General features: G+C 47.0%; 1 protein-coding gene across 1 annotated transcript in view; it reads right to left on the reverse strand.

Annotated features, from left to right (window-relative positions):
* The window catches only part of Hnf4 (Hepatocyte nuclear factor 4), a 209670-nt gene extending 191492 nt beyond the window's left edge, over positions 1–18178 (reverse strand). Inside the window, exon 1 of the mRNA XM_075672190.1 lies at positions 17958–18178. Coding sequence (XP_075528305.1) covers positions 17958–18078 — 121 coding nt within the window. The 5' untranslated portion in view covers positions 18079–18178. The remainder of the gene's footprint in view (positions 1–17957) is intronic.
* Positions 18179–22227: the final 4049 nt, after the last annotated feature.

Raw genomic sequence — 22227 nt, forward strand, 5'->3', positions numbered from 1 at the left:
TTTCGACGTCATCGAGGATTCGACAAACACCAGTTGCAAAGCATCGCATAATAACCGAAGAGTGAGCTCGACCACTCCGCCAGAGCCCTTACCGAGATTCGACGCGAGAACGTGAAGCTATTAGGCAACAAGTCGACGAAATGCTGCGCGACCACATCATCCAGCCGTCGAAAAGCCCGTGGGCTTCTCCTGTAGTCTTGGTGAAGAAAAAGGACGGAACCCTACGCTTCTGCGTCGATTATCGTCGACTGAACAAGATCACGAAGAAGGACGTATACCCCCTTCGACGGATAGACGACGCACTGGATCGGCTCTGCAACGCTAAATACTTCTCGTAGATGGACCTCAAGTCTGGCTACTGGCAAATAGAAGTCGACGAGCGAGATCGCGAAAAGACCGCCTTCATCACGCCAGACGGCTTCTACGAGTTCAAGGTCATGCCATTCGGACTGTGCTCGGCGCCTGCAACGTTTCAGCGCGTCATTGACACGGTGTTAGCAGGATTGAAGTGGTAGACGTGTCTTGTTTACTTGGATGACGTCGTTGTTTTCGCCGGAAATTTCGACGATCACCTTACGCCGCTTGCGATAGTATTAGAGGCCATCAAGTCATCAGGGCTCACTCTGAAGCCGGAAAAGTGCCGCTTCGCTTACGATGACCTTCTGTTCCTAGGCCACGTTATCAGCAAATCCGGAGTAAGCCCCGACCCGTAGAAGACAGCTGCCATCGCAAAGTTCCCGCAGCCAATCGACAAGAAGGCAGTGCGCAGATTCCTTGGCATCTGTGCCTACTATAGGCGCTTTGTCAAGGACTTTTCCCGCATTGCAGAGCCGCTAACACATCTAACAAAATGTGATGTCGAGTTCAAGTGGGAAACGCCACAGGCCGGCGCATTTCAAGAACTCAAACGACGCATGCAGTCGCCGCCGGTACTTGCACACTTCGACGAGGACGCCGATATTGAAATCTACACTGACGCCAGTAGCCTAGGCCTCGGTGCCGTCCTAGTCCAGAGGAAAGACGGACTTGAACGAGTGATATCTTATGCTAGCCGGTCACTGTCAAAAGCGGAAGGCAGTTATTCTACGACTGAAAAGGAATGCCTCGCCATCATTTGGGCTACATCAAGATTCCGCCCTTACCTCTATGGCAGGCCATTCAAAGTCGTCAGCGACCATCACGCGTTGTGCTGGCTAGCTAACTTAAAGGACCCTTCAGGACGGCTGGCGCGGTGGAGCCTCAGACTGCAAGAATATGACGTCACGGTAATATACAAGTCCGGTAGAAAACACTCTGATGCAGACTGCTTATCACGCGCCCCCATCAATCCCCCGCCGCAAGACGACGAGGACGACGACGCCTCCTTTGGAATAATAAGCGCGGAAGACTTCACTAAACAGCAACGAGCAGACCGGGAGCTAAAAGGCCTCGTCGAATATTTGGAAGGGAACACCGACGTTGTCCCTAGGGCATTTAAGCGCGGGTTGTCTTCGTTCATACTACAAAACAACCTGCTCGTGAAGAAGAACTTCTCACCAGTCCGCGCCAGCTACCTTCTTGTTGTACCGTCAGCGCTGCGTCCAGAAGTACTGCATGCCCTACACGACGATCCATCCGCGAGGCACCTCGGATTCTCCCGGACGCTGTCGAGAATACAGGAAAGGTATTACTGGCCGCGTCTGACCGCCGACGTCGCCCGTTACGTCAAGACATGCCGAAAGTGTCAGCGACGCAAGACACCACCGACAAGGCCAGCAGGTTTACTACAACCGATCGAACCTCCTCGCCGACCATTCCAGCAGATCGGGATGGATTTGTTGGGGCCGTTTCCGACGTCAACATCCGGGATTAAGTGGATCGTCGTAGCGACGGACTATCTCACCCGCTTCGCTGAAGCTAAACCTCTACCAAAAGGCAGCGCAGCCGAAGTGGCGAAATTTTTCGTCGAGAACATCCTGCTGCATTATGGTGCCCCAGAAGTCCTCATCACCGACCAGAGGAACAGCTTTTACAGCAGAGCTCACCCAAGCCAATGTGCAATACAGCCAGACAAGCCACAGGAGGACAACTGCCTACCACCCGCAGACGAACGGTCTCACGGAGCGCCTGAACAAGACCCTCGCTGACATGCTAGCAATGTATGTCGACGTCGAGCACAAGACGTGGGACGCGGTACTGCAGTATGTAACCTTCGCTTACAACACGGCGGTGCAAGAAACAACACAGATCACGCCGTTCTAATTGGTTTACGGCAGAAACCCGACGACGACGCTCGACGCCTTGCTGCCGCACGTCACTGACGAAGAGAATGTTGACGTCGCCACCTACCTCCAGCGCACCGAAGAAGCCCGACAGCTCGCCCACCTACGGATCAAGAACCAGCAGTGTACCGACAGCCGACTTTACAACCTCCGACGACGCTACGTCGAGTACCAGCCCGGTGACCGTGTTTGGGTTTGGACCCCGATACGCCGACGAGGTCTCAGTGAGAAACTATTGCGACGTTATTTCGGACCCTACAAGGTCATCCGACGTATTGGAGCGCTAGACTATGAGGTCATGCCAGACGGCATTCCGCCTTCACAGCGGCGCCGCGCACGATCTGAAGTGGTCCACGTAGTGCGTCTTAAGCCCTTTTACGCACGCTGACGAACTTGCTTAGTTTGTTGTTTCTTTGCTACGGGTGTTTTCTTTATTACTTTCGTTTGATTGCAGCATCGGGTAGATGCTTTTTCAGACGGGAGTATTGACACGTGTACTTGTTTGTCTATATCAGGCGACACGTTTCACCGCCTAACAAATGTTATCGCACAGCGCAGGACGCGCCTGCATGTATCGGAAGTTTCTGGAATGTTATCGATGCTTCCATCCGCTGTCTGTGACCGAACCTTGTGTAATCTGATCGCATGTGTGCGCGACGCGAATGATGTAGAACTTTGTGGAAGGCACGCGGGTCCCAGTGATTACTCTGGAACATTCGACGACTGATGTATAAAAGCCGACGCGCTTGACCCGCTGATCAGAATTTCGACGATCGCCGACCGTGTTCGCCGCTATCGTTGTGCTATAAGTGTAGCCTGTTTTGTGGGCACAGGTTCGCCCAATAAATGTTAGTTTTGTCGTTCACAGTATTGCTACTGTGTTCTTCAACGTCACCACCACGTGACAATACGTTCGTTTGGTTAGACACACACAGACCAACATCCGAGCTTACACTGAAAAGCCTAATTAAAGCTAACTGTGACTGAAACTTAATAGTCAGAGAGCCATGGGTAATACTCAGGAGCCACTAGTGATGTGGTCATTCTGTCGGCTCTAAACAGCAGACATCATATTGTTATCATGTTATCATATGTGCTTTTTGAAACTAGTTTGTACTAACTTGTTGTTTTTCACCTTTTATTACTGTAGAATTGTTTTGGTAATTATCGTCTGTGCAGAGCTGCTGTGAAAAATTATACGATAGCTGTCTAAACCTGACGAATGTATTGCCCACCTGCTCAAATCTCAACCAGAGACTGGCATTATTCCAAATAAAAAAAATTCTACTGTATATATACGAGATAATAAACGACCTCAAGTTCCAGTCGAGAGAGAAGAGAGAGAGAGAAAAACAAGGATAGGAAAGGCAGGGAGGTCAACCAGAAGAACATCCGGGTTGCTACCCTACACTGGGGGTGGGGGAAAGGGGTATAGAAAGAGGAAAAAAGGGAGAGAAAGCACTGAGTGCGTGTGGGAGGGACACTGTACACAGCGATACTATAAACGGTATCTTAAGCCGAAGCACTTTAAGTATTGCACTAGTGCACGAATCGCTTTTCGAGCTAGTGACGGGTGTGGCCACGGTCCGAGTATCTATGACTCGGTGAACGGTCTCGAGTCCAGTCGGTGTAAAGTTGCCCGCAGAGAGAGGCGTTGGACATCGTAGCGAGGGCAGGTACACAATAGGCGCTTGATGGTTTCTTCGCACCCACAGGTGTCGCACATCGGGCTCTCGGCCGTTCCCAAACTATAGGAGTATACGTTCGTGAACACCACTACCAGCCACAGGTGGCACAGCAAGATTGTTTCGCCGCGGGAGAGGCTAGATGGCAGTTGTAGCCGCAGCGTGGGGTCCAGTTTATGTAATCGGCAATTGAAGGCACTTGAACTCCAGAGATCGTGTGACTTATTGCGTGCAAGTAGGCGAAGTTCCCTGGCGGCGTCCGACCTCGCCAAATGTGTTGGACGCGTCTGTGTATATTCGTGGGCAGACCGGGCAGCCTTGTCAGCTAGGTCGTTGCCGACGATGCCACAGTAAGCAGGAATCCACTGAAATATAATGTGGTGCCTTCTTTCCAGAGCATGGTGGTGGACTTCCCTGATGTCAGATATCATCTGCTCGTAAGTTCTGTGATGTAACGCAGACTTGATACTGTGAAGAGCTGCCTTAGAATCACAAAATACGACCCACTTCTCTGTTGGCTCTTCAGTGATGTACGTCATAGCGGCATGGAGAGTTGCAAGTTCTGCCGACGTAAATGTAGCCATGTGTGACAATTTGAATGTAACTGTAACCTGCCTAGCTGGAACGACGAATGCGGCAGTTGAGCTGGTACGTGAGGTCGAACCATCGGTATATATATGAACGTGGTCATGATACGTCTGGTGCAGTAATGGGAGCCTAAGTTGCTTCAGAGCCGGCGATGGATGATTGGATTTTTCGTAATTCCAGAAATAGCAAAATTCACTTGAGGCTATCGCAGGCGCCACAGGGGAGATGAAGGTTTCGCCGCCGATGTAAAAGATGCCGGTATTCACTCTTGATGAGCGCTAATCACTCGTAAAAAGGTCGCTTGAGATCTCTCGACTGGTAGGGAGGCCAAAGGATGGTCGGGGATCCTTGACAGATGGCGAATGTGCGTTCTGATAGAGTCGACAGCTACATGTCTCTGGATTATATGGTCTCCCGCAATGGCAATTGTTGGTGCTGTTGAATAAGACTAATATTGTAACCAGCTTCTTGTCACCACGGCACGTTAAAATATGACATTTTCACCTGAGTCCGGAATATTACTGATTACAGGGGAGATGAAGGTTTCGCCGCCGATGTAAAAGATGCCGGTATTCACTCTTGATGAGCGCTAATCACTCGTAAAAAGGTCGCTTGAGATCTCTCGACTGGTAGGGAGGCCAAAGGATGGTCGGGGATCCTTGACAGATGGCGAATGTGCGTTCTGATAGAGTCGACAGCTACATGTCTCTGGATTATATGGTCTCCCGCAATGGCAATTGTTGGTGCTGTTGAATAAGACTAATATTGTAACCAGCTTCTTGTCACCACGGCACGTTAAAATATGACATTTTCACCTGAGTCCGGAATATTACTGATTTAATTACGATGTATTCTATGTCAGCTCGATTTAAGCCAGGTTGAACATAAGAATATAAAATTGCCCCCCCCCCCCCACATTGTGAAACATACAACCTAAAGATATAAAAACTCGTGCAAACGTCTCCGGGCATTGAACGTATTGAAATAAGTAAATAAATTCATATAAAACCGGCATTCGCTAATACAAAGAACAAAACTACAAATAAAACAAAATGTTTTCTTAAAACGAAACGTTAACGTTTTATTATAATAGTATGTTAGTGTTAATATTACATATTAATAATGTTAATATTCATTTTTTTCGACGAAACCTTTAAATTACCCTAACTATATTTTCTGCAGCCAAAAAAACCAATAGGTCTCCATACCTCACTAGAGGGACTGTAATGCGATAGATTATCAGATCCTATCATTCTATAATATCCATCGACATCCGCATGGTGGTGATGAGTTGCAGCAACAGGCGGTTTGGCTTGGCGATCAAGGTCGGCCATTGCTCCATCCGAGCGTATCTTACAATATTACTTCGGTGTTTCACCGCATGCGCATCAAGCCAGTTTCCCTTAAGTATGCAATAAGAAGACGCAAAGCTTTTTTGCGGGCTATAACTAATCCTTCTGGCAACACAAGGTTTTGTAGGAACGCATATCCTTATAAACCCCCAACATTGCCTATTAGGTGTTTCAGTTGGACATTCAACACCTCATATAGAGGTTGAGTTAGCTGTATCTTACATGAATTTAACGTCCATGATCAGAAGTTCTCCTTTTTTTACGTTGAAACGATGTTATATATATGTCTCTTCTCGATATTTTGTTTAGATATTAGTGTAAGGCTGAAATGCGCTATATTAAACATGGTACCAAGGTGAACTTTTGTACATTCATCTCAATGTACACAAACAGTTTAGTGTATTTTTATTAGCAGAACGTACATTGGACCTAAATTTTCAATAACCTTGCTGAGAAAAATTAAAACTCGCGTGATTGCCCTACATATTAGGGCCTTTGGCGGATTGCTTGCTACGTGGAATATTACGTCCGCAGTAGGCGCTATGTGACACGTGCAACGGGCAGAACGCCACACGGCAAGAGCACATCTTTACATCCCATGCACACACACAGATGTGCAGCCCGCACACGACGAGGACCTGCAGAGTACGCATTCTTCTCAGCCTTTCTCCTGGCACAAGTAGCCTATTGAATCAGCAAACCTTTGATTATAAACTGAATCTGAAAAAAAGGGAAAGCAGGTTTACGCATATAAGATGCATACAGGATAGCTTTGAGCAATAATTTGGATGAGTGAGAAAATAATTTTGCTATAGGGAAATTAAAAAAAGGGCCTCTGGGAGAATAACTTTTCATGTGCAGTCCGAAAAAGGTATATTAGTCATGTTCTTTCAACATATATATGTGTATGTACACACATTAGAGGTCATGTGATAATATCCATACCAATTAGTGCTTGAATTATATCCCCTGTACATTCATAATACATTACCTGGTAGTCTAATAACCATGTAGATAGCACGTCCTAGCGCTATAAACAGCCACGCTTTTATAAAAGCGGCACGTACGCGAGACGTAAGATGTACATGACCTCAAGATGTACTCGTTTGGATCAATTATAGACGTTCGTGGCTTACAGGGATGCGGAAGGTTTGTCTTTTGCAGGTTCTCCAGAAGAGCATCCCTTTCTTCTTGGTTTTGTGGGTAAGACCACAAAAAGTGTTCAGTGTCTCCTGTCTCGTCGCATGCAGTACAGTTCGGGGAATCGATACGGCCAGTCTTATATAGCCATGCTGGTGTACGAGCGGATCTTGTCCTTATTCAATGTACGAGCAATACTTCCTCTCGACAAAGACGCTCGCTTACGCAGAACATATGTGGTGGAACCCACAGCGACCGAAAGTCACTATGGACGTTAGATTTTTTTTTACTTTATTACTCTTTAGGGCCTTGATTTTAGGAGGATGAAAGAGCGTTGCATATGCAAGAGCATCAGCTTTTTCATTGCCAGTTATACCGCTCTGGGAGGGAATCCACTGAAACTTTACCGTGAAGCTTTCGTTGCCGAGTCCTTTCACGAGGACTAGCGATTTCTGCGAGAACATGGTGGATGGCAGACTACGGTAGAGTTGTTGCAACACAGGCTTTGAGTCCGTAAGAAGTACCACATTCTGTGCAGCAAAGTCTTTATTTTACGTAGAGCAGTATCTGCTGCCACGCCTTCCACAAATCACGACGATGCTATACAGCCCGAACAGCCAGACCCCGTATATTTCCGAGAAGGAATGCAGAACGCAGATGCGCAGCAGTCTTCGTTAACTTTGACAGACCCACCTGTGTATACTTGTAGGTGATTCGGGTAAGTCGTGGTGAAATGCTCCAATACTAGTGACTTGGTTTCTGCAGATAGAATGCAGATTTTTTGTTGCAGTTGTGGCACGCTTAAGTTGCATGTAATATCTTCGAATGTCCAGGGCGGGTCTACCTTTTCCCTCTGTTTCGACAGCGCAATCCTAAGTCTCGAAGCGTGTTCAGTGCTGCATAAAAACATGAGCGCGGCTTGTTACCTATACGTTTTAGAAGGGCATTGCCGGGCGAAGACTCACTTAAAGGTAGTAGCAGTAGCTTAGACCCCATACACCGAAAAGATTTTCGACTCTGCCTGGGAGCCCCTCAGCCGGCTTCGAGCAAAAGGTGCTGTATGAATCCCAGTCACTCCTTCTGCGGCTTCAGGCGTCCCATTCTCTCATGACATACGCATGCTTTTTTGCCTACGTTAACGTCATGTGCGAGTTATAATGACACTATGATGAACTGGTGCTGTCTATACCTGGTTATACCTATTGGATCACCTCTGCGAGTCTACAACATCACCTATGGTCAACTGAAGAGCAACAGCACAACCACTGCTTTTTGTTTGTTGCGAACCGCTGATCTCGCTTCATAACAGCCACCTCCATGCCAAGCAGTCTGGGCTAAAGTTGTATATTCGCGCCACAGTCACCGCTCCTCCCATCGCGTGCTTTTCTACGTCACAGCAGTCGGTTCTTGCGCCCCTGCCAGTTGGTCTGCCGAGGACACGTCGCCCTATATTACCAAAGGCTAAGTTTAGATGTGTATAATGATGTCTCCTTAATACCCTCGCGAGAACAGGCATCGTGCGCTGGTATCAAGATCGGCCCACCCACGCTTTTTTTTTTACACAGCCTCTGGAATCAACCCGCATTACAAACCCAGATACAACACTGGCGTCACAGTCTTTATCTGCATAATGGTATCGCATTAAAAGAAAGTGTGTGCTATACAACAAGAAGCAAAACTTGCTATTGGCGATTTGAAAAACATGTATATATTTGGTAGGGATGACAAGAACACTGTGGAACTTAAATATGAGGATTTCACTAAGACATCACGGAAGGGACAAGTACTGCAACGACGTGAACTAATCAGAAAAAAAAATGAGTGCACGAACGTAGGAGAAAATAAAACAGCACGACTGCACTACATATTCGCGTGCTATGGTTCGTATGTGCATCGCTTCGAAGTGAAACTAACTCATATGCACCTGTTTCGAGTTTTCGAATAATTTTTTTTTGTATAGCTTCGGAACTACAATGAGCATGTTAAGCCTTACGAACTTAATGTTTTTCAAGTTGTGGGTGAACTTGTAGCATAATTTGTAATGGTTAAATTTAGGAGAAATAGCTGAATCATAACAGGTTATTATCTTCTTCTGTCATGGTTATAAATGAAAGACAACGTGGAATCCCGTGGAATTTTGACAGCATGCACCACACTGCAGCAACAGCATGCCTGCGTCTGGCAGTGCGTAGTGTCCGGCATCCAGCTAAAAGTTCCTGTCGGAAAATCGCTTCAATTTACCTATAGGTAAATGACAAAAATACAAAAACAAAGAAACATTCGAAGGCATGGTTGTGGATGTGACGCAACAGCAATAGAGCGTTCTGCGTAAGGGAGTGTGAATGGCGAGCCGTATGGGCTTACCATTCACACACCAGCTCTGCATCGCGCAGTAGGTTGAGAGAAGGGAAAACACGTCCAGGGCTTCTAAATATTTAGTGTCGTTCCGGGAAAAAAAATGTCCTTGTGTGTGGGCTATTCTAGGGGTGAGTTCAGCGTTGGACATCGTTGAAGTTCAGGCAAACAAAGAAGGGTTTTCAGGACGTAGGACTAGCGGTGGTGCAAGCAGTCTTATTTCACTCCCGTTCGTTGCAGTCTCCACCTCACCAGCCTTGTGCGTCTAAGGGACTACACGAAACCGAAGCTAGCCGCCTCTATCGTATCCGCACAGGCTCAGCACGAACTTCAGCGCCGTGGCGGTGCAGGACTGGACATAGCTCGTGATCTCCGTGTGTGCACTGCCAAGCTCTGGGTAACGTTGACCGTTATTTGTTCGAGTATCCTGAATGGACCTTTTTCATGTTGGCCTTCTCTGCATGCACTGCCGGTTTGTGCACCATGCATTATGGGAAAAGTTGCGAAGCCAATGCTATTGCAGGGGACGGGTCCTCTGCCGCGCCGGCACCGCGTTAGCGTCGTCCGACCACGTATGCCACGCACTGCATTTGCCAGCGGAAGATGGAGTACTGCGCTATCTTAGGCTGTGCAAATGCGAGGAGTAAGGATTCAAGAGCGCCCCCGCGTGAATTTCCATATTTCTTGCTTCCACCGCACACTCGAAAAGAACAGCGTAACTGGTGCATGCAATATGTCGCGTCAACACTACGGATGGTCGTGGTAACTGCAACCCAACTGCCGTGTCTGCAGCGGACGCTTCTTGCGAAGCTAAGTTGTTCTTTTATTTATGTAGTTAGAAGCGAAGCTACGTTTTCTGATGTAACGTAGCACTGTTAGCGAGCTCTACATGCCGCACGCTGTTTAGGCTTATTGGGCTTTTAAAAAAAAAGAAACAATGGGCACTGCAAGCTGAATCAGTGTGTACTTTTCTTGTATAGTGAGCTACGTAAATAGATTGCTAGATAACAAAAGCGCGGAAGATCCTACATGTAGAGACGAAATATATGCTCGAATGACATTTATTTATTTCAGGCGAGCCATCAGGTTTCTTTAAGCGCCTTGACTACGCGCCCTCCGTCTCGAGACAATAAATACTCTGACGATACTGTAGCTTGGTTTTAGGTATTAGAGAGTTTAGCTTTACGTCATGCGTGGTACATTATCAAGATCCGTAAGGCATACTGCGCATGCGCGTCCTATACTGTGAACTACAGTAGCGCCTAGTGGCGGCTACCGCCAGTTATCCATGACTGCGCAACAACATGGCAGCATCCAGACGGCCTGCACTACCCTCTTCGATCCGTATTCGCGCTTGCTCTCCATCGTGAAAACAAGAAATAAATAGTAAAATAAGCCGTCACTTAGCCTCATCTGAAGCTTGCGAAGACGTGTGAGCTTTCTGACATGTCTGGTTCTACGTAGCAGGCAATACCACAACATCGGTATTCTCTCCGCGTGCGACCAAAGGCGACAGAAACATGCATGTCTGGCGACCGCATTCTGCCTTGATCTACCGTTACTCAGTGTACCTCGTGAAAGTCAGCATTCATATCCGCAGTAATTCGCCATTTGAAACTCTCACACTCCATTGCAGGCACGTTTCAGCAGTCTGGTCTGCCCATAGGAGCGCATACGGACCGGCCGTTGGCAGTTTCATGAAGGTGTTCTGTCGTCTCGTGTGATCGGCTGCTTTACGCTACACGAAAGGCCTAAACTCGTTTGCTGTCATTCAACCAATCACGCTCATGTTACCGTATACGAATGGACTTCGAAGCTTTTGAACGAGAAATATAGAAAACACAGCTTCACAATAATCTTTGTCGACTGAAATAGTAGCTCTCATCAATTTGATAATCTAAAAGGTAATTTTTCATGTCAACTAGCCGGCTGGCAGTTTTATCAATAATAATAATAACGTTAAATACTACTACTACTACTAAAAATAATAATCATTATCAATATTATTGTTATCATCATCATCAAACCATTATTATTATTATTATTATTATTATTATTATTATTATTATTATTATTATTATTATTATTATTATTATTATTATTATCGGCCAAGAAAACTTATGCTGCGACTATCCGGACTGCTTTGCCGAGGGCTGCCGCCATACCCGAGCTCACCAAGGCAACACGGAGTGATGAATCTCGGCCTGCCTGTTGTCGAGCTGAGGAGGCCAAGGGAGAGCAAGTCTAGGCTCTGTCATGGAACCTCGTCTGCTAGTCTGACTGCGCACCTCTAAAACGTTAGAACACCCCAACTTGCTTGCAAAATCCTCAAGACGTAGCATGATTCGTATGCATCGTTTCACGTGTGGGCTGACGAAACCGTCAATGATGAAGCCCTTAAGCGCCTGAACTTCCCGTCAATGTGGCCAATGGGATGCCTGTGGACCAATGGGGCGCTACACGACGGCATGCTTCGTGCTTCCGAGATAACCCCCAAAGATCGAAGTAGTCTGTAACTCAAACATCTACGAAAACACTTGTGGATTTCACACCAAAGCATATGAATTTTTCTCCAATGTCATTTCTTCTTCTTTTCCAATTTTTGTTACTTCCGAAACTTGGCTCTGCAGTGAAATTTTGTCTTCAGCCTTTTTTCCACCACAATGCAATGTCTTCCGCAGCCACTGGACTTCAGTGGATTTAAACAAAAGGGTGGTGGCGTACTGATTTCTGCTGACAGTTGACTGAGATGTGTTCGGCGCAATGACATTGAAAGTGTACAGGAGTAGACTTGGCTTGCAGTGAGCCTATCGCTCTGTGAAAAATTGGTAATTGGACTTTCTATGTACCGCCAAATATTTCCACTCTCTTGTTTGACAAGGTCATCTATTCTATTGAAAGTGTTTTATCTTTCCATAGCAAACACAAAGTAATCCTTCTTCACTGTAAAAATGTTTACACCCTTGAGGGTGTTTTCTTGTCGCACTGGTAACACCCTTACTGTTACGGCCTGACAAAAATTGATGGAGGGCGACAACGGAGCTCTAACTAGACGTGTGATGACAAGATACGTAGTCGAAAACTATGCAATCATTCTCACAGCCTTGGGCGCACAGAAATATACGACAGGATAGTTTCATATCTCTCCCTATATCTCTCCCTGTGAAATTATATTGTCGTATATTTCTGTACGCCCAAGCCTGTCAGAATGATTTCATAGTTTTCATCTACATCTTTTGTCATCGAATGTCTAGATAGAGCTCCGTTGTCAACCTCTATAAATTTTTGTAAGGCCCTAACCGTGAGGGTTTTACCAGCGTGACAAGAAAGCGCAATTAAGGGTGTAAACATTTTTATGGTGTTGGTGACTTTAACACACCTGGAATTGATTGGAACACGTTTAGATATCCTCACTACAATCGTTGCATAAGAACAAATGTGGCCTGTTGTTCGACTTTCTGTCCTGTTCACTTCAGCAGCATAACTTCATCGACAATTCCTGTGTCAACGTCTTGGACCTTTGCCTCTCGAATGCTCAAGTTATAGATGTATCTCGTTCTGACATTTCCCTTGACCGTCCCGATAAGTTTCAACCGCCACCAAAGATAACTGCCTCTGTGTCAGCCCTGAGGCGAAGCTCCTCTAGTGGTTTAATGAATCCTCTCGATTTGCTTTCAAGCGTGGTGATTATCTTGACTTATATGACTTCTTGTCCACCACCAATTGGTCACTGATCACAGACAAAATCGATGGTGATGACAAAGTAGATCAGTTTACGAAGCTTGTTTTCAGAAGTACGATCAAATACATTCCCCAGTACAGTCCTAAACGCTGTAAATTTCCCCACCGGTTCTCATCTTAACTTATAACTGCCCTAAAGTATAAAGATCGCGCGCACCGTAAATCCAGAAATCGTGTGCCTAATGAGTGGAGAGAAGAATTCCGCTTTTTTTCGGACTCTCTGCAAATGCCTCTATAAGCGTGATCACGACGCATACATTGCATTCTCGGAAAAGAGTGCCTCCGACCGACCGGTGGAATTTTGGAAGTATTGGAAGTACGGCATGTGGAAAGGAATGCGCGCGAAAGAGTGTGGTGACTGCGCCTGTGCACGTGGCATGCGCTTCTGTGATTATAACGTCACGCACGTCGGAGGTGCCGGCCCGGCTGCAGCAGCGGTTGCGGCACATGCATGGGAGGTGTGGTGACAACGGCGGCGCTCGTGTCAGCGTAGTCTGGTGCCGTATGAAAAAAAATGCATGATCTTATAATATATGCAGTCAAGTAGCAGCCCATGTATGTAGCCTAAACAGTTTCGCCGGTAATCCGTATGAATTTTTCTAAAAGATGCAAAGATAACCTCACCTTGAATGCTGCTAAGACGAAAGGCAATTCTGTACCACTGTCTGTGAGATCAATGAACTCGGTGTACTTCTTGATACAACGTCAGACTGTTCAGCTCACAGACTAACGTGTTTCAATGCGGGCTATGCGCCCTCTTGGCTCTGTTTGCAGACTATCGAGTGAATTCAATTCTCCTAAACCGTCCTGCAAGCTGTGCACAACAATCTGTCTCTCTCAACTCAAATACGCGTAGGTCTTCTAGAATGGAATTTCTAGATCCACCAGTTACGTTATAGATCGAGTCCAGAAAAAGTATCCGAGCATATATCATCACCGCTTTAGTGACACGGACACTGGACCTTGCCCTATATCCCAGTTCAGTTATTGTCATTGCCCTTACTTGGCTGCCGACGCAAATGCCTGACCTTGTGTTTTTTTTTTTCAAACACCTTCACAGTATCCTCATCTGCCCTGTACTCCTATGTTGTATCAAACTTCGTATTCCGCGAAAGATCACCAGAGAACATATACTTTTCCATGTTTCTGCCTGTCATCACCAACACTCAACCGTATGATCTTGGTAATTTTCATAACGCGCTGTCATTGTTCTTCTCCAAGCTGTGCGTTGTTATGTCATAGTTTCACAAATTGTTCAACCGCCATTCTCTTCCTTTCTATTTTCTCTTCACTTTGCGCCTTCTCGTATGCACATTTTTTTTTTGAAGAGAGTTCTTTTTGTTCATTACTTTTTTTTTTGCTTATATCCCCCGGCTGTTTTTTTTTATGTATGAGGGAGAATCAGAAAGCTTTCGTCCCTATTTTTCTAACCAAATTACGGCTGTAAATGCGAAATTTACATATTCATTCCCAGCGGTGGACCTTTCTTATCCCGGCCTTATCCGGTAGCTCCGCGGCACGGCGCTGCTGACATTTGTTGAAGATGGTGGTTGTAGCTGACACTTCCATGGCGTGTGAGCAACGAAGTGTGATTCGTTTTCAATGAAGCAAGGAACGAATGTCATCGAAATCCTCAGGGCAATGCGGCCCACGTATGGGGAAAGATATCTCCCTTTGAGAAGTGTCACGTGGTGGTTGGTCTTGTGAGTTCGCAAAAGGCCGTGAAGACTTGCATGACAATGAGCGATCGGGGAGGCCGCGTGCGTCGCTGAATGACGAGAGCTCCGGTCATTTCACTGGGAGAGTCTCGACCACCCACCGTACAATTCGGACCTTGCTCTATAATGATTTCCACGTTTTCGGTCCGCTGAAGAGGTTCCTGGCAGGACAGCCATTCACGTGCAACAATGACGCCAAGACAGCAGTCCGACGATGGCTCCACAGTCAGCCGGACGAATTCTACTACAGGGGCACCTCAAAGTTAGTGCTGTGATGGGTCGCATGTCTGAACTGGTGTGGGTACTATGTGGAAAAATAGTGCAAGGTACGTGGTATAGTACGTATATTTGTAATTACATGTATGTACCTTACTTTGGCTAATAAAAGATTGGGTCAAAGACTTTCTGATTCGCCCTTGTATGTGTGCGCCAGCACTCAGACCTCATGATTGTTCCTCGGCACGGTAAATGATTGATTGATTGAATGATTGATTGATTGATATTTAAAAGTAGGTTTTGCGTCGCCGGACTAACATTGCCAGCACCTCTGTACACATGCGTTTCTTTTTTTTTTAATTTGCGTCCATTTTAAAGCGGCTGCCGTGGCAGTGAACAGAAGCTGCAACAATGTGCTGAGCATATTTAGCAACCGAGAGCGGCGGGCGCTACATAATACAAGGTTAACGTTGAGCTGTCGATGTATCCAAGAATGTAAAATCACTGAACTATACCAAATACTCAGGTGCTTCAAATGCAAACTTCTCATGAAATATAAACTTCCCGTACTGACAAGTTTCTCGATTCAAAGGACCAAAATATTACGTTTACATCGGCTTTCTTAAGCAGGTTAATTTTTGCATGTCTCTCGTGGTTCACTGGTCTAGCAGAGCCCTCCCAGAGGCTATTACACGCCCACCAGATATATTATTCGGGTGGCTCTCGGAGAGAGCACGGTATTAGCCTCGTTCACGACTGCTTAGCGCCTCTGAGGACACCTCCCCACCCCCCTTACATAAGCAATGTCTGCATCATAGGTCATCAAAGTGACAAATGTTAGTCACTTAGTACCATTAGGTATCATCGCAGGAGGAACCAACTATCAATATAACATCGAATTCCATTCATATCGGTATTCTGTATTGGTAACGTGATTATCCTTACCACCATTTTAGTGTTTCTTGTGAAGATAGATTGCAACCTCAGCAGCGCGTTTCAAGAATGAAGAGGAACTCTGTGGTTCTCTGTGCATGTGTATCCGTCGCCGTACAACTAGAAGACACTTCTTAGCTCGTTTATCTACTTGTTTCGGGCAGGAGTTATGTGTGCCTGAAATGAATACCAAGAAAGAAAAAAAAGGAAAAAACACCTCCAATATTTATGCCCATAGGTTTGACAAGGCCCATTTCGCCACGAGGATCATCTGGATATCTTTATCATGGCGTAATCCCTCGCTTCTTCGTAACTACCTGATTTTAAATATGTGCGTCTTGACAGGAAGGCAAAACATAGTGATGAAATTGAACTGGAACCAGAAATCGACAATGACCACTTCTGCATTGCCCACTAAATGCCGTCGTTTTACAGGTGTGTACTGTTTCATGTAACCATCGTTTTCCCATATCTTACAAAGAAGAAAAACAAAACCTCAACGTGTATCAAGCAATCCATCGCAATAGCCTCCTCAAGGAACGTAAAAAAAAGAAGAAAACACAGTGCCAGATGACAACCTTTCGCATAAGCCATTCAACTTGCATTGGTGGTTATCAAATGAAAAAGTAAAAAAAAAGTATACGGCAGGTTTCTCCTTCAAAACGCAATTTTTCCCGTAGGACGTCTATTGTCAGCAGTACTACGCCACGAGAGAAATATTATTCTTCTTTTTAATTAATTTGGCAAAGATGGGGAAGGTAGGTCCTCTTTAGAGCCGGCTATCGCGAAATCCCAAGTATACCATTCACGACAAAAAATAAGCAGAAAATCTTATGTGCAGAAAAATATCTCACCACGTACTACGCACAAAAATGTTTCACTATATAGGAATTAGCACCGTTCTTGATACTTGTGTACCTGCCGTGGTTGCTTAGTGGCTGTGGTGTTGGGACGAGGTCGCGGGATCAAATCCCAGCCACGGCGGCCGCATTTTGATGGGGGCGAAAACACCCGTGTACTTAGATTTAGGTGCACGTTTAAAGGACCCGAGGTGGTCCAAATTATGCCGTATAGTTCCTCGCTACCGCGTGCCTGATAATGAAATCGTGGTTTACTTAATTAAGTTTTTGTTACTGTATCTTTAGCCTGTGTATATACTTCGCAAACTTTCCCTTAAAAATATATCCGTTATCATTTCCGTATTCTTGTATACAAACAAATGCACTCACGTCTTTTCTTATCCATCTATAATTTCGTTTTTCTTAAAATACTTATTTTCTCTCTACCACTGCTCAATATTTAAATTTTCCATGTGTCTCACTTGCGCCCACAGGACAGCGGACAAAGTTGGATAGTGAACGTAGCACGATATTGTTCCAGTCACACAGAAGAAAATTACTGCTCCGACGAGACAAAAAAGAAAAAAAAAGCAAGAAAAACGATAATGGTTGTGGTAAACATTGTTCCTGACTTTTTGCATGCGCTCATCTTGATGTTTACTACTCTCGCACATGCTTCGAAGTAGGACTGTCGAACAGCAATTGCGTGGAAGAACGTTCCACGTCGCAGTTGTGATGTGCATTCATTCATCTCGCACCGTCGCCACACAGTACACAAGTGCGCGCCAACTTCGAGCGCTGGCGGATCCAGATAATTCCGCGAAAACGACGGTTGAACACAGCAAAAGCAAGTGTGTCGCATGAACTTGGCGCCGCGTCTTCCTCAGCCATAACAAAAAGGATAAACGAAAAGAAAAAGACGAAACAAACAGTGTAGGGTGCAAACAGAACAGAGGGCCACGGTGCCGCGCTCGGCATTGTGGGGCGCTCTCCTCCGCCAGCACAGGGAGCAAACGCAGGAGCACATAGCGCCGCGACGCCGATCGCGCAGTAGCGGCTCTTTCTCGGCCATATGCTTTCATGTGACGGCGCAAACGCGGTGTCGCCCTGTAGGCCTAACGTGCCTCACCTTGCGCGGAGGCGTCGATGGCTAGTGTGGACGGGCCTCCCTGGACGATGACGCTGCCCAGCGGTGCAGCCGGGGTGCAGCCCAGCAGGCCGGCCGACGCTTCACTCGGCTCCGCGTTCATAGCGGGGGCCCCTTGGCGCACTAATGGGAAGTGGAGATACTCGGGGGTCAAACTTCACATGGAGCCGCCGCTGCTCGCAGGCAACAAAGGCGATCGCCCGTCACCTTGCCGACTTCGACGCGGACACGTGACCCAGCACTGCCGTGCACGCTTATCTCGCGACCGCGGCTATCTTTGACGCCGTTAATCTGCGCGCAGGCTGTTGTTTACACAAGATGGCGCGCTGCGACAAGCGAAGCGCAAGGGCGTCGTCTCCACAACGCGCTGTGCCGCCGTTTACTGGCTCTTTTGGCGAAACACACGCACGCTCCGGCAACCAAGCAGCGAAAGTGCGCTTCAACCCCGACATCAAAGCGACCTTACGTTGCGTATGTCTCATAAGATCACTACTGGCAACCGCCTACCTTAACGTTGCCGCACTCTTTCCTTGTTTGTGGCCCCTTCCGCGACGAGCGTTTGTCGTAAAGCGATACAGCCCGTTGTTGCATGCAAAGTAGGCTTCGCGTGGCGAAAATGAAATGAGCAGGCAAGAGTGAGACAACATAAACGTCTAAGCTCTATCTAGGCATTCCTTTGGTTCAATTAAGCGACGCTTTCAACAAAATCTCGGTGAAGACAGTCGTGTACATACACGAAGCACGAATCAATTTTCTTCCCTCGTTTCATTATCTAATGCATTATTGTATGATACAAAGTACATTTCTACACAATTCTACAATTCTACACACAATTTGCTTCCATGTTGTTTTCGTGAAATGCTCAGTAAAACGCCCTTCAGGCTAAATAATTTACTGAATGCGCCTTCGAAAACGAGTGCATGGTCCGACCAGGTGAAGCTTGTTATGTTGACTATTATTTCAGCTAAAGCAGCCTAATACACGCAATACTAAAGCAAGCTTTTCGTATTGCGTGTGCTTGTTAGTCTCCATCTCGATGACGCTCCAGACAGCTTTGCCTAGCTCAAAAGATTTAAACGGACAACACTACACGTAGCCTCATGGGTTTAAATCATGGCCACGATGTGTGTGACGCGTTTGCAGAAGTTCGCAGCTAGTCTCTTTTGATTCGAGCAGGCGATGCGCGGCGATGTAAAGACGTCACGAAGGACTGGTACCTAACGTACTCGTGCACAGAAAGCCTGACTATTCACTCTGCCTGCTGAGCCTGCCTGGCAAAAACCATTATTGACGTCCAAAGGTCGTGAACAGTGCACTAAAGGACGCCCCTCGGTCGCCGTCTCGTCAGAGACGTTGCTATCGATTTCGCCATGCGCTATTCACGGTTTTATTGGTTGTATTATTAGCCAAAAAAAGCATGTGTCATGCTCGCGACAGTAACTTGTTTGGTCACAAATTCACATCCCCACATACAGTCACCCAGCGTCGCTCGCTTGACGTATGGTGTAAACCATGCCACACTGACACAGCAGAGTGCGAAGATGCAGCAGAACACACTAATCTACTCATATTTACATAGAACGGTGTTACTCTGAGAAGTGCCAGTATGAATGAAAGCATGCCCATAAGCAACGGCGACAGGATGGACGTCGTAGAAGCTCTTGGTGTCGAGTTCGGCAGCTGCCTTTAGCGCTTCGCAATTTTCGCCAAACAAAACTTATGTGTTCGCTTAAGTATTGCTAGAGAAACATTCTATGCCCATCACACTTCGTTGCTTTTTGAGACAGTGCATGGCTTGAGGCAAACAATTAAGTCTGCAATACTGATATACTTATAGTGAGGAAACTACTTTGTCTGCACAACATGGGCGCTATCGCAAGACGATGAAAATAGTGACGTACGATAACAGTGAAAGATCCCATATATCGAGTCCTGAAACATGGTTCAAGTCAAAAGAGCCTCTATCCGAAGGCTGCTTTCCCCGGTGTTTATTTGTTCCTCAACATCGGCCACCGAGCCGGGGACCCAGGAGACGACATAATGCGAAAGGCAACATAAAAGATGCTTCAGTAAGAAAAGTTATTCCTTAACATCCCTTGAGGGATGAAGGCCGAAGACAGGGAGGATGTAGTAACCCGCAGTAACGATCGCGCCTCGACCATAGAAACCGGCGGAGGCGAGGTACACATGGAGACAACTCCGGGAGGGTCTTTTGCCTCCATCTGGGCAGGAGGCAGGACGAGAAAATATCAGGAAGAGATTCACGTGAGAGAAGCAATGACAACCATATAAAGCCTTAATAAACTTTCCGAAGGCGAACTGCTTTCGTGGACTTTTACAACTAATTTTACCGCTAGTAGCTGCGCGTTCCTCAGAACGTAGCAACATACCTAACAGTGAGCCGCTAACAATATGTTAGTAAGTGCTTCAGCTTTCTTATTTCCCTAAGAGTGCATTTGAAAAAATGAAGGCGGCACTGCCAAGTTGGCCATGTGAAGTGTCCAAATGTTTCTTAAAATGCTCTGCCAGTTGCGCTTACTTGACTCAAAGAGCGCAAAAAATTGCAGCGCACTGTTGCGGTCCTAGTTTCTGGATTGGCTTCTGGGATCTTGCCATTGTCGTGATTCAGCAGTGGAAGACGAGAAAGCAGCGGGGAGGTTTGCAGGGTTTGAGCGCATACCGGCGGCTCTTCCTCCTCGGGAGTCAGTTTTTCTGATACGGGCGGCTACACACGTACAATTGCTCGTATGTCGCGTCTCTACATTCCACCGATCGCCCTATTCTTTCTCTGTGAGATACACTTGAAGTAGAGACTACTGGTCATTTTGCTTGTGTGCCTCCAATATTTAGCAACATCTTATTTAAGTGCACTTGGCAATGAAGGCTTTCATCTACTTAAACGCTCACCCCAGTAACGAGCGCAAGAACTCAGATCCGCTTGTTTACAAGATTGTTCGTTATTTTATGCAATAAGGCCTGACAGAGCCCACCTGTCTGTCTGTCTGTCTGTCTGTCTGTCTGTCTGTCTGTCTGTCTGTCTGTCTGTCTGTCTGTCTGTCTGTCTGTCTGTCTGTCTGTCTGTCTGTCTGTCTGTCTGTCTGTCTGTCTGTCTGTCTGTCTGTCTGTCTGTCTGTCTGTCTGTCTGTCTGTCTGTCTGTCTGTCTGTCTGTCTGTCTGTCTGTCTGTCTGTCTGTCTGTCTGTCTGTCTGTCTGTCTGTCTGTCTGTCTGTCTGTCTGTCGGTCGGTCGGTCGGTCGGTCGGTCGGTCGGTCGGTCGGTCGGTCGGTCGGTCGGTCGGTCGGTCGGTCGGTCGGTCGGTCGGTCGGTCGGTCGGTCGGTCGGTCGGTCGGTCGGTCGGTCGGTCGGTCGGTCGGTCGGTCGGTCGGTCGGTCGGTCGGTCGGTCGGTCGGTCGGTCGGTCGGTCGGTCGGTCGGTCGGTCGGTCGGTCGGTCGGTCGGTCGGTCGGTCGGTCGGTCGGTCGGTCGGTCGGTCGGTCGGTCGGTCGGTCGGTCGGTCGGTCGGTCGGTCGGTCGGTCGGTCGGTCGGTCGGTCGGTCGGTCGGTCGGTCGGTCGGTCGGTCGGTCGGTCGGTCGGTCGGTCGGTCGGTCGGTCGGTCGGTCGGTCGGTCGGTCGGTCGGTCGGTCGGTCGGTCGGTCGGTCGGTCGGTCGGTCGGTCGGTCGGTCGGTCGGTCGGGGGGTGCCGCAAAAGTCAATAGTTCGCTAAACTCGGACGCATCACCCAAACACATTTCACACTGTACACAATGCGGCAGGCAATCGCAAGGCTGAAAATGACTACGAAATATATTCGTTTTAAAAAGAAGTTTTTTTGGTGAACCCTGCGTGACTTTGCCGACCATGACATCTGGGTGCTGCTACTGCTGTCTTGCCGAATTACTCACAAAAAAAAGAGTGGAATTCATCCCCGTATTTTCATGCGTCTCTAGCTCATGTCAAAGGCTGCATGCAAGATTGACATTACTGCCCACTTGAAGGCAAAATGTTACGAGTATGAATTTAACGCTTTCACGTGCAAGGAATTTCGGCTCAATAAAGCGCCAATATTATTGACCAAAGGTTGTGTTTCAAAGCTGGCGTGAGCTCGCGAAGTCACAGTATTCGCTTCATCAAGTTATAACCACTGTATTTTATGCTGTAACTAAGTTCGAACCATTCACAATTCAAGAATCGTTGCTGGGAATCCTCAAGGTCAAGCCTATGTTTAAATACTTGTTCCAGGGGGAGTATGTTAA

This window comes from Dermacentor variabilis, chromosome 1 (assembly GCF_050947875.1).
Source record: "Dermacentor variabilis isolate Ectoservices chromosome 1, ASM5094787v1, whole genome shotgun sequence".
In the NCBI taxonomy this organism is placed as follows: Eukaryota; Metazoa; Arthropoda; class Arachnida; order Ixodida; family Ixodidae; genus Dermacentor; species Dermacentor variabilis.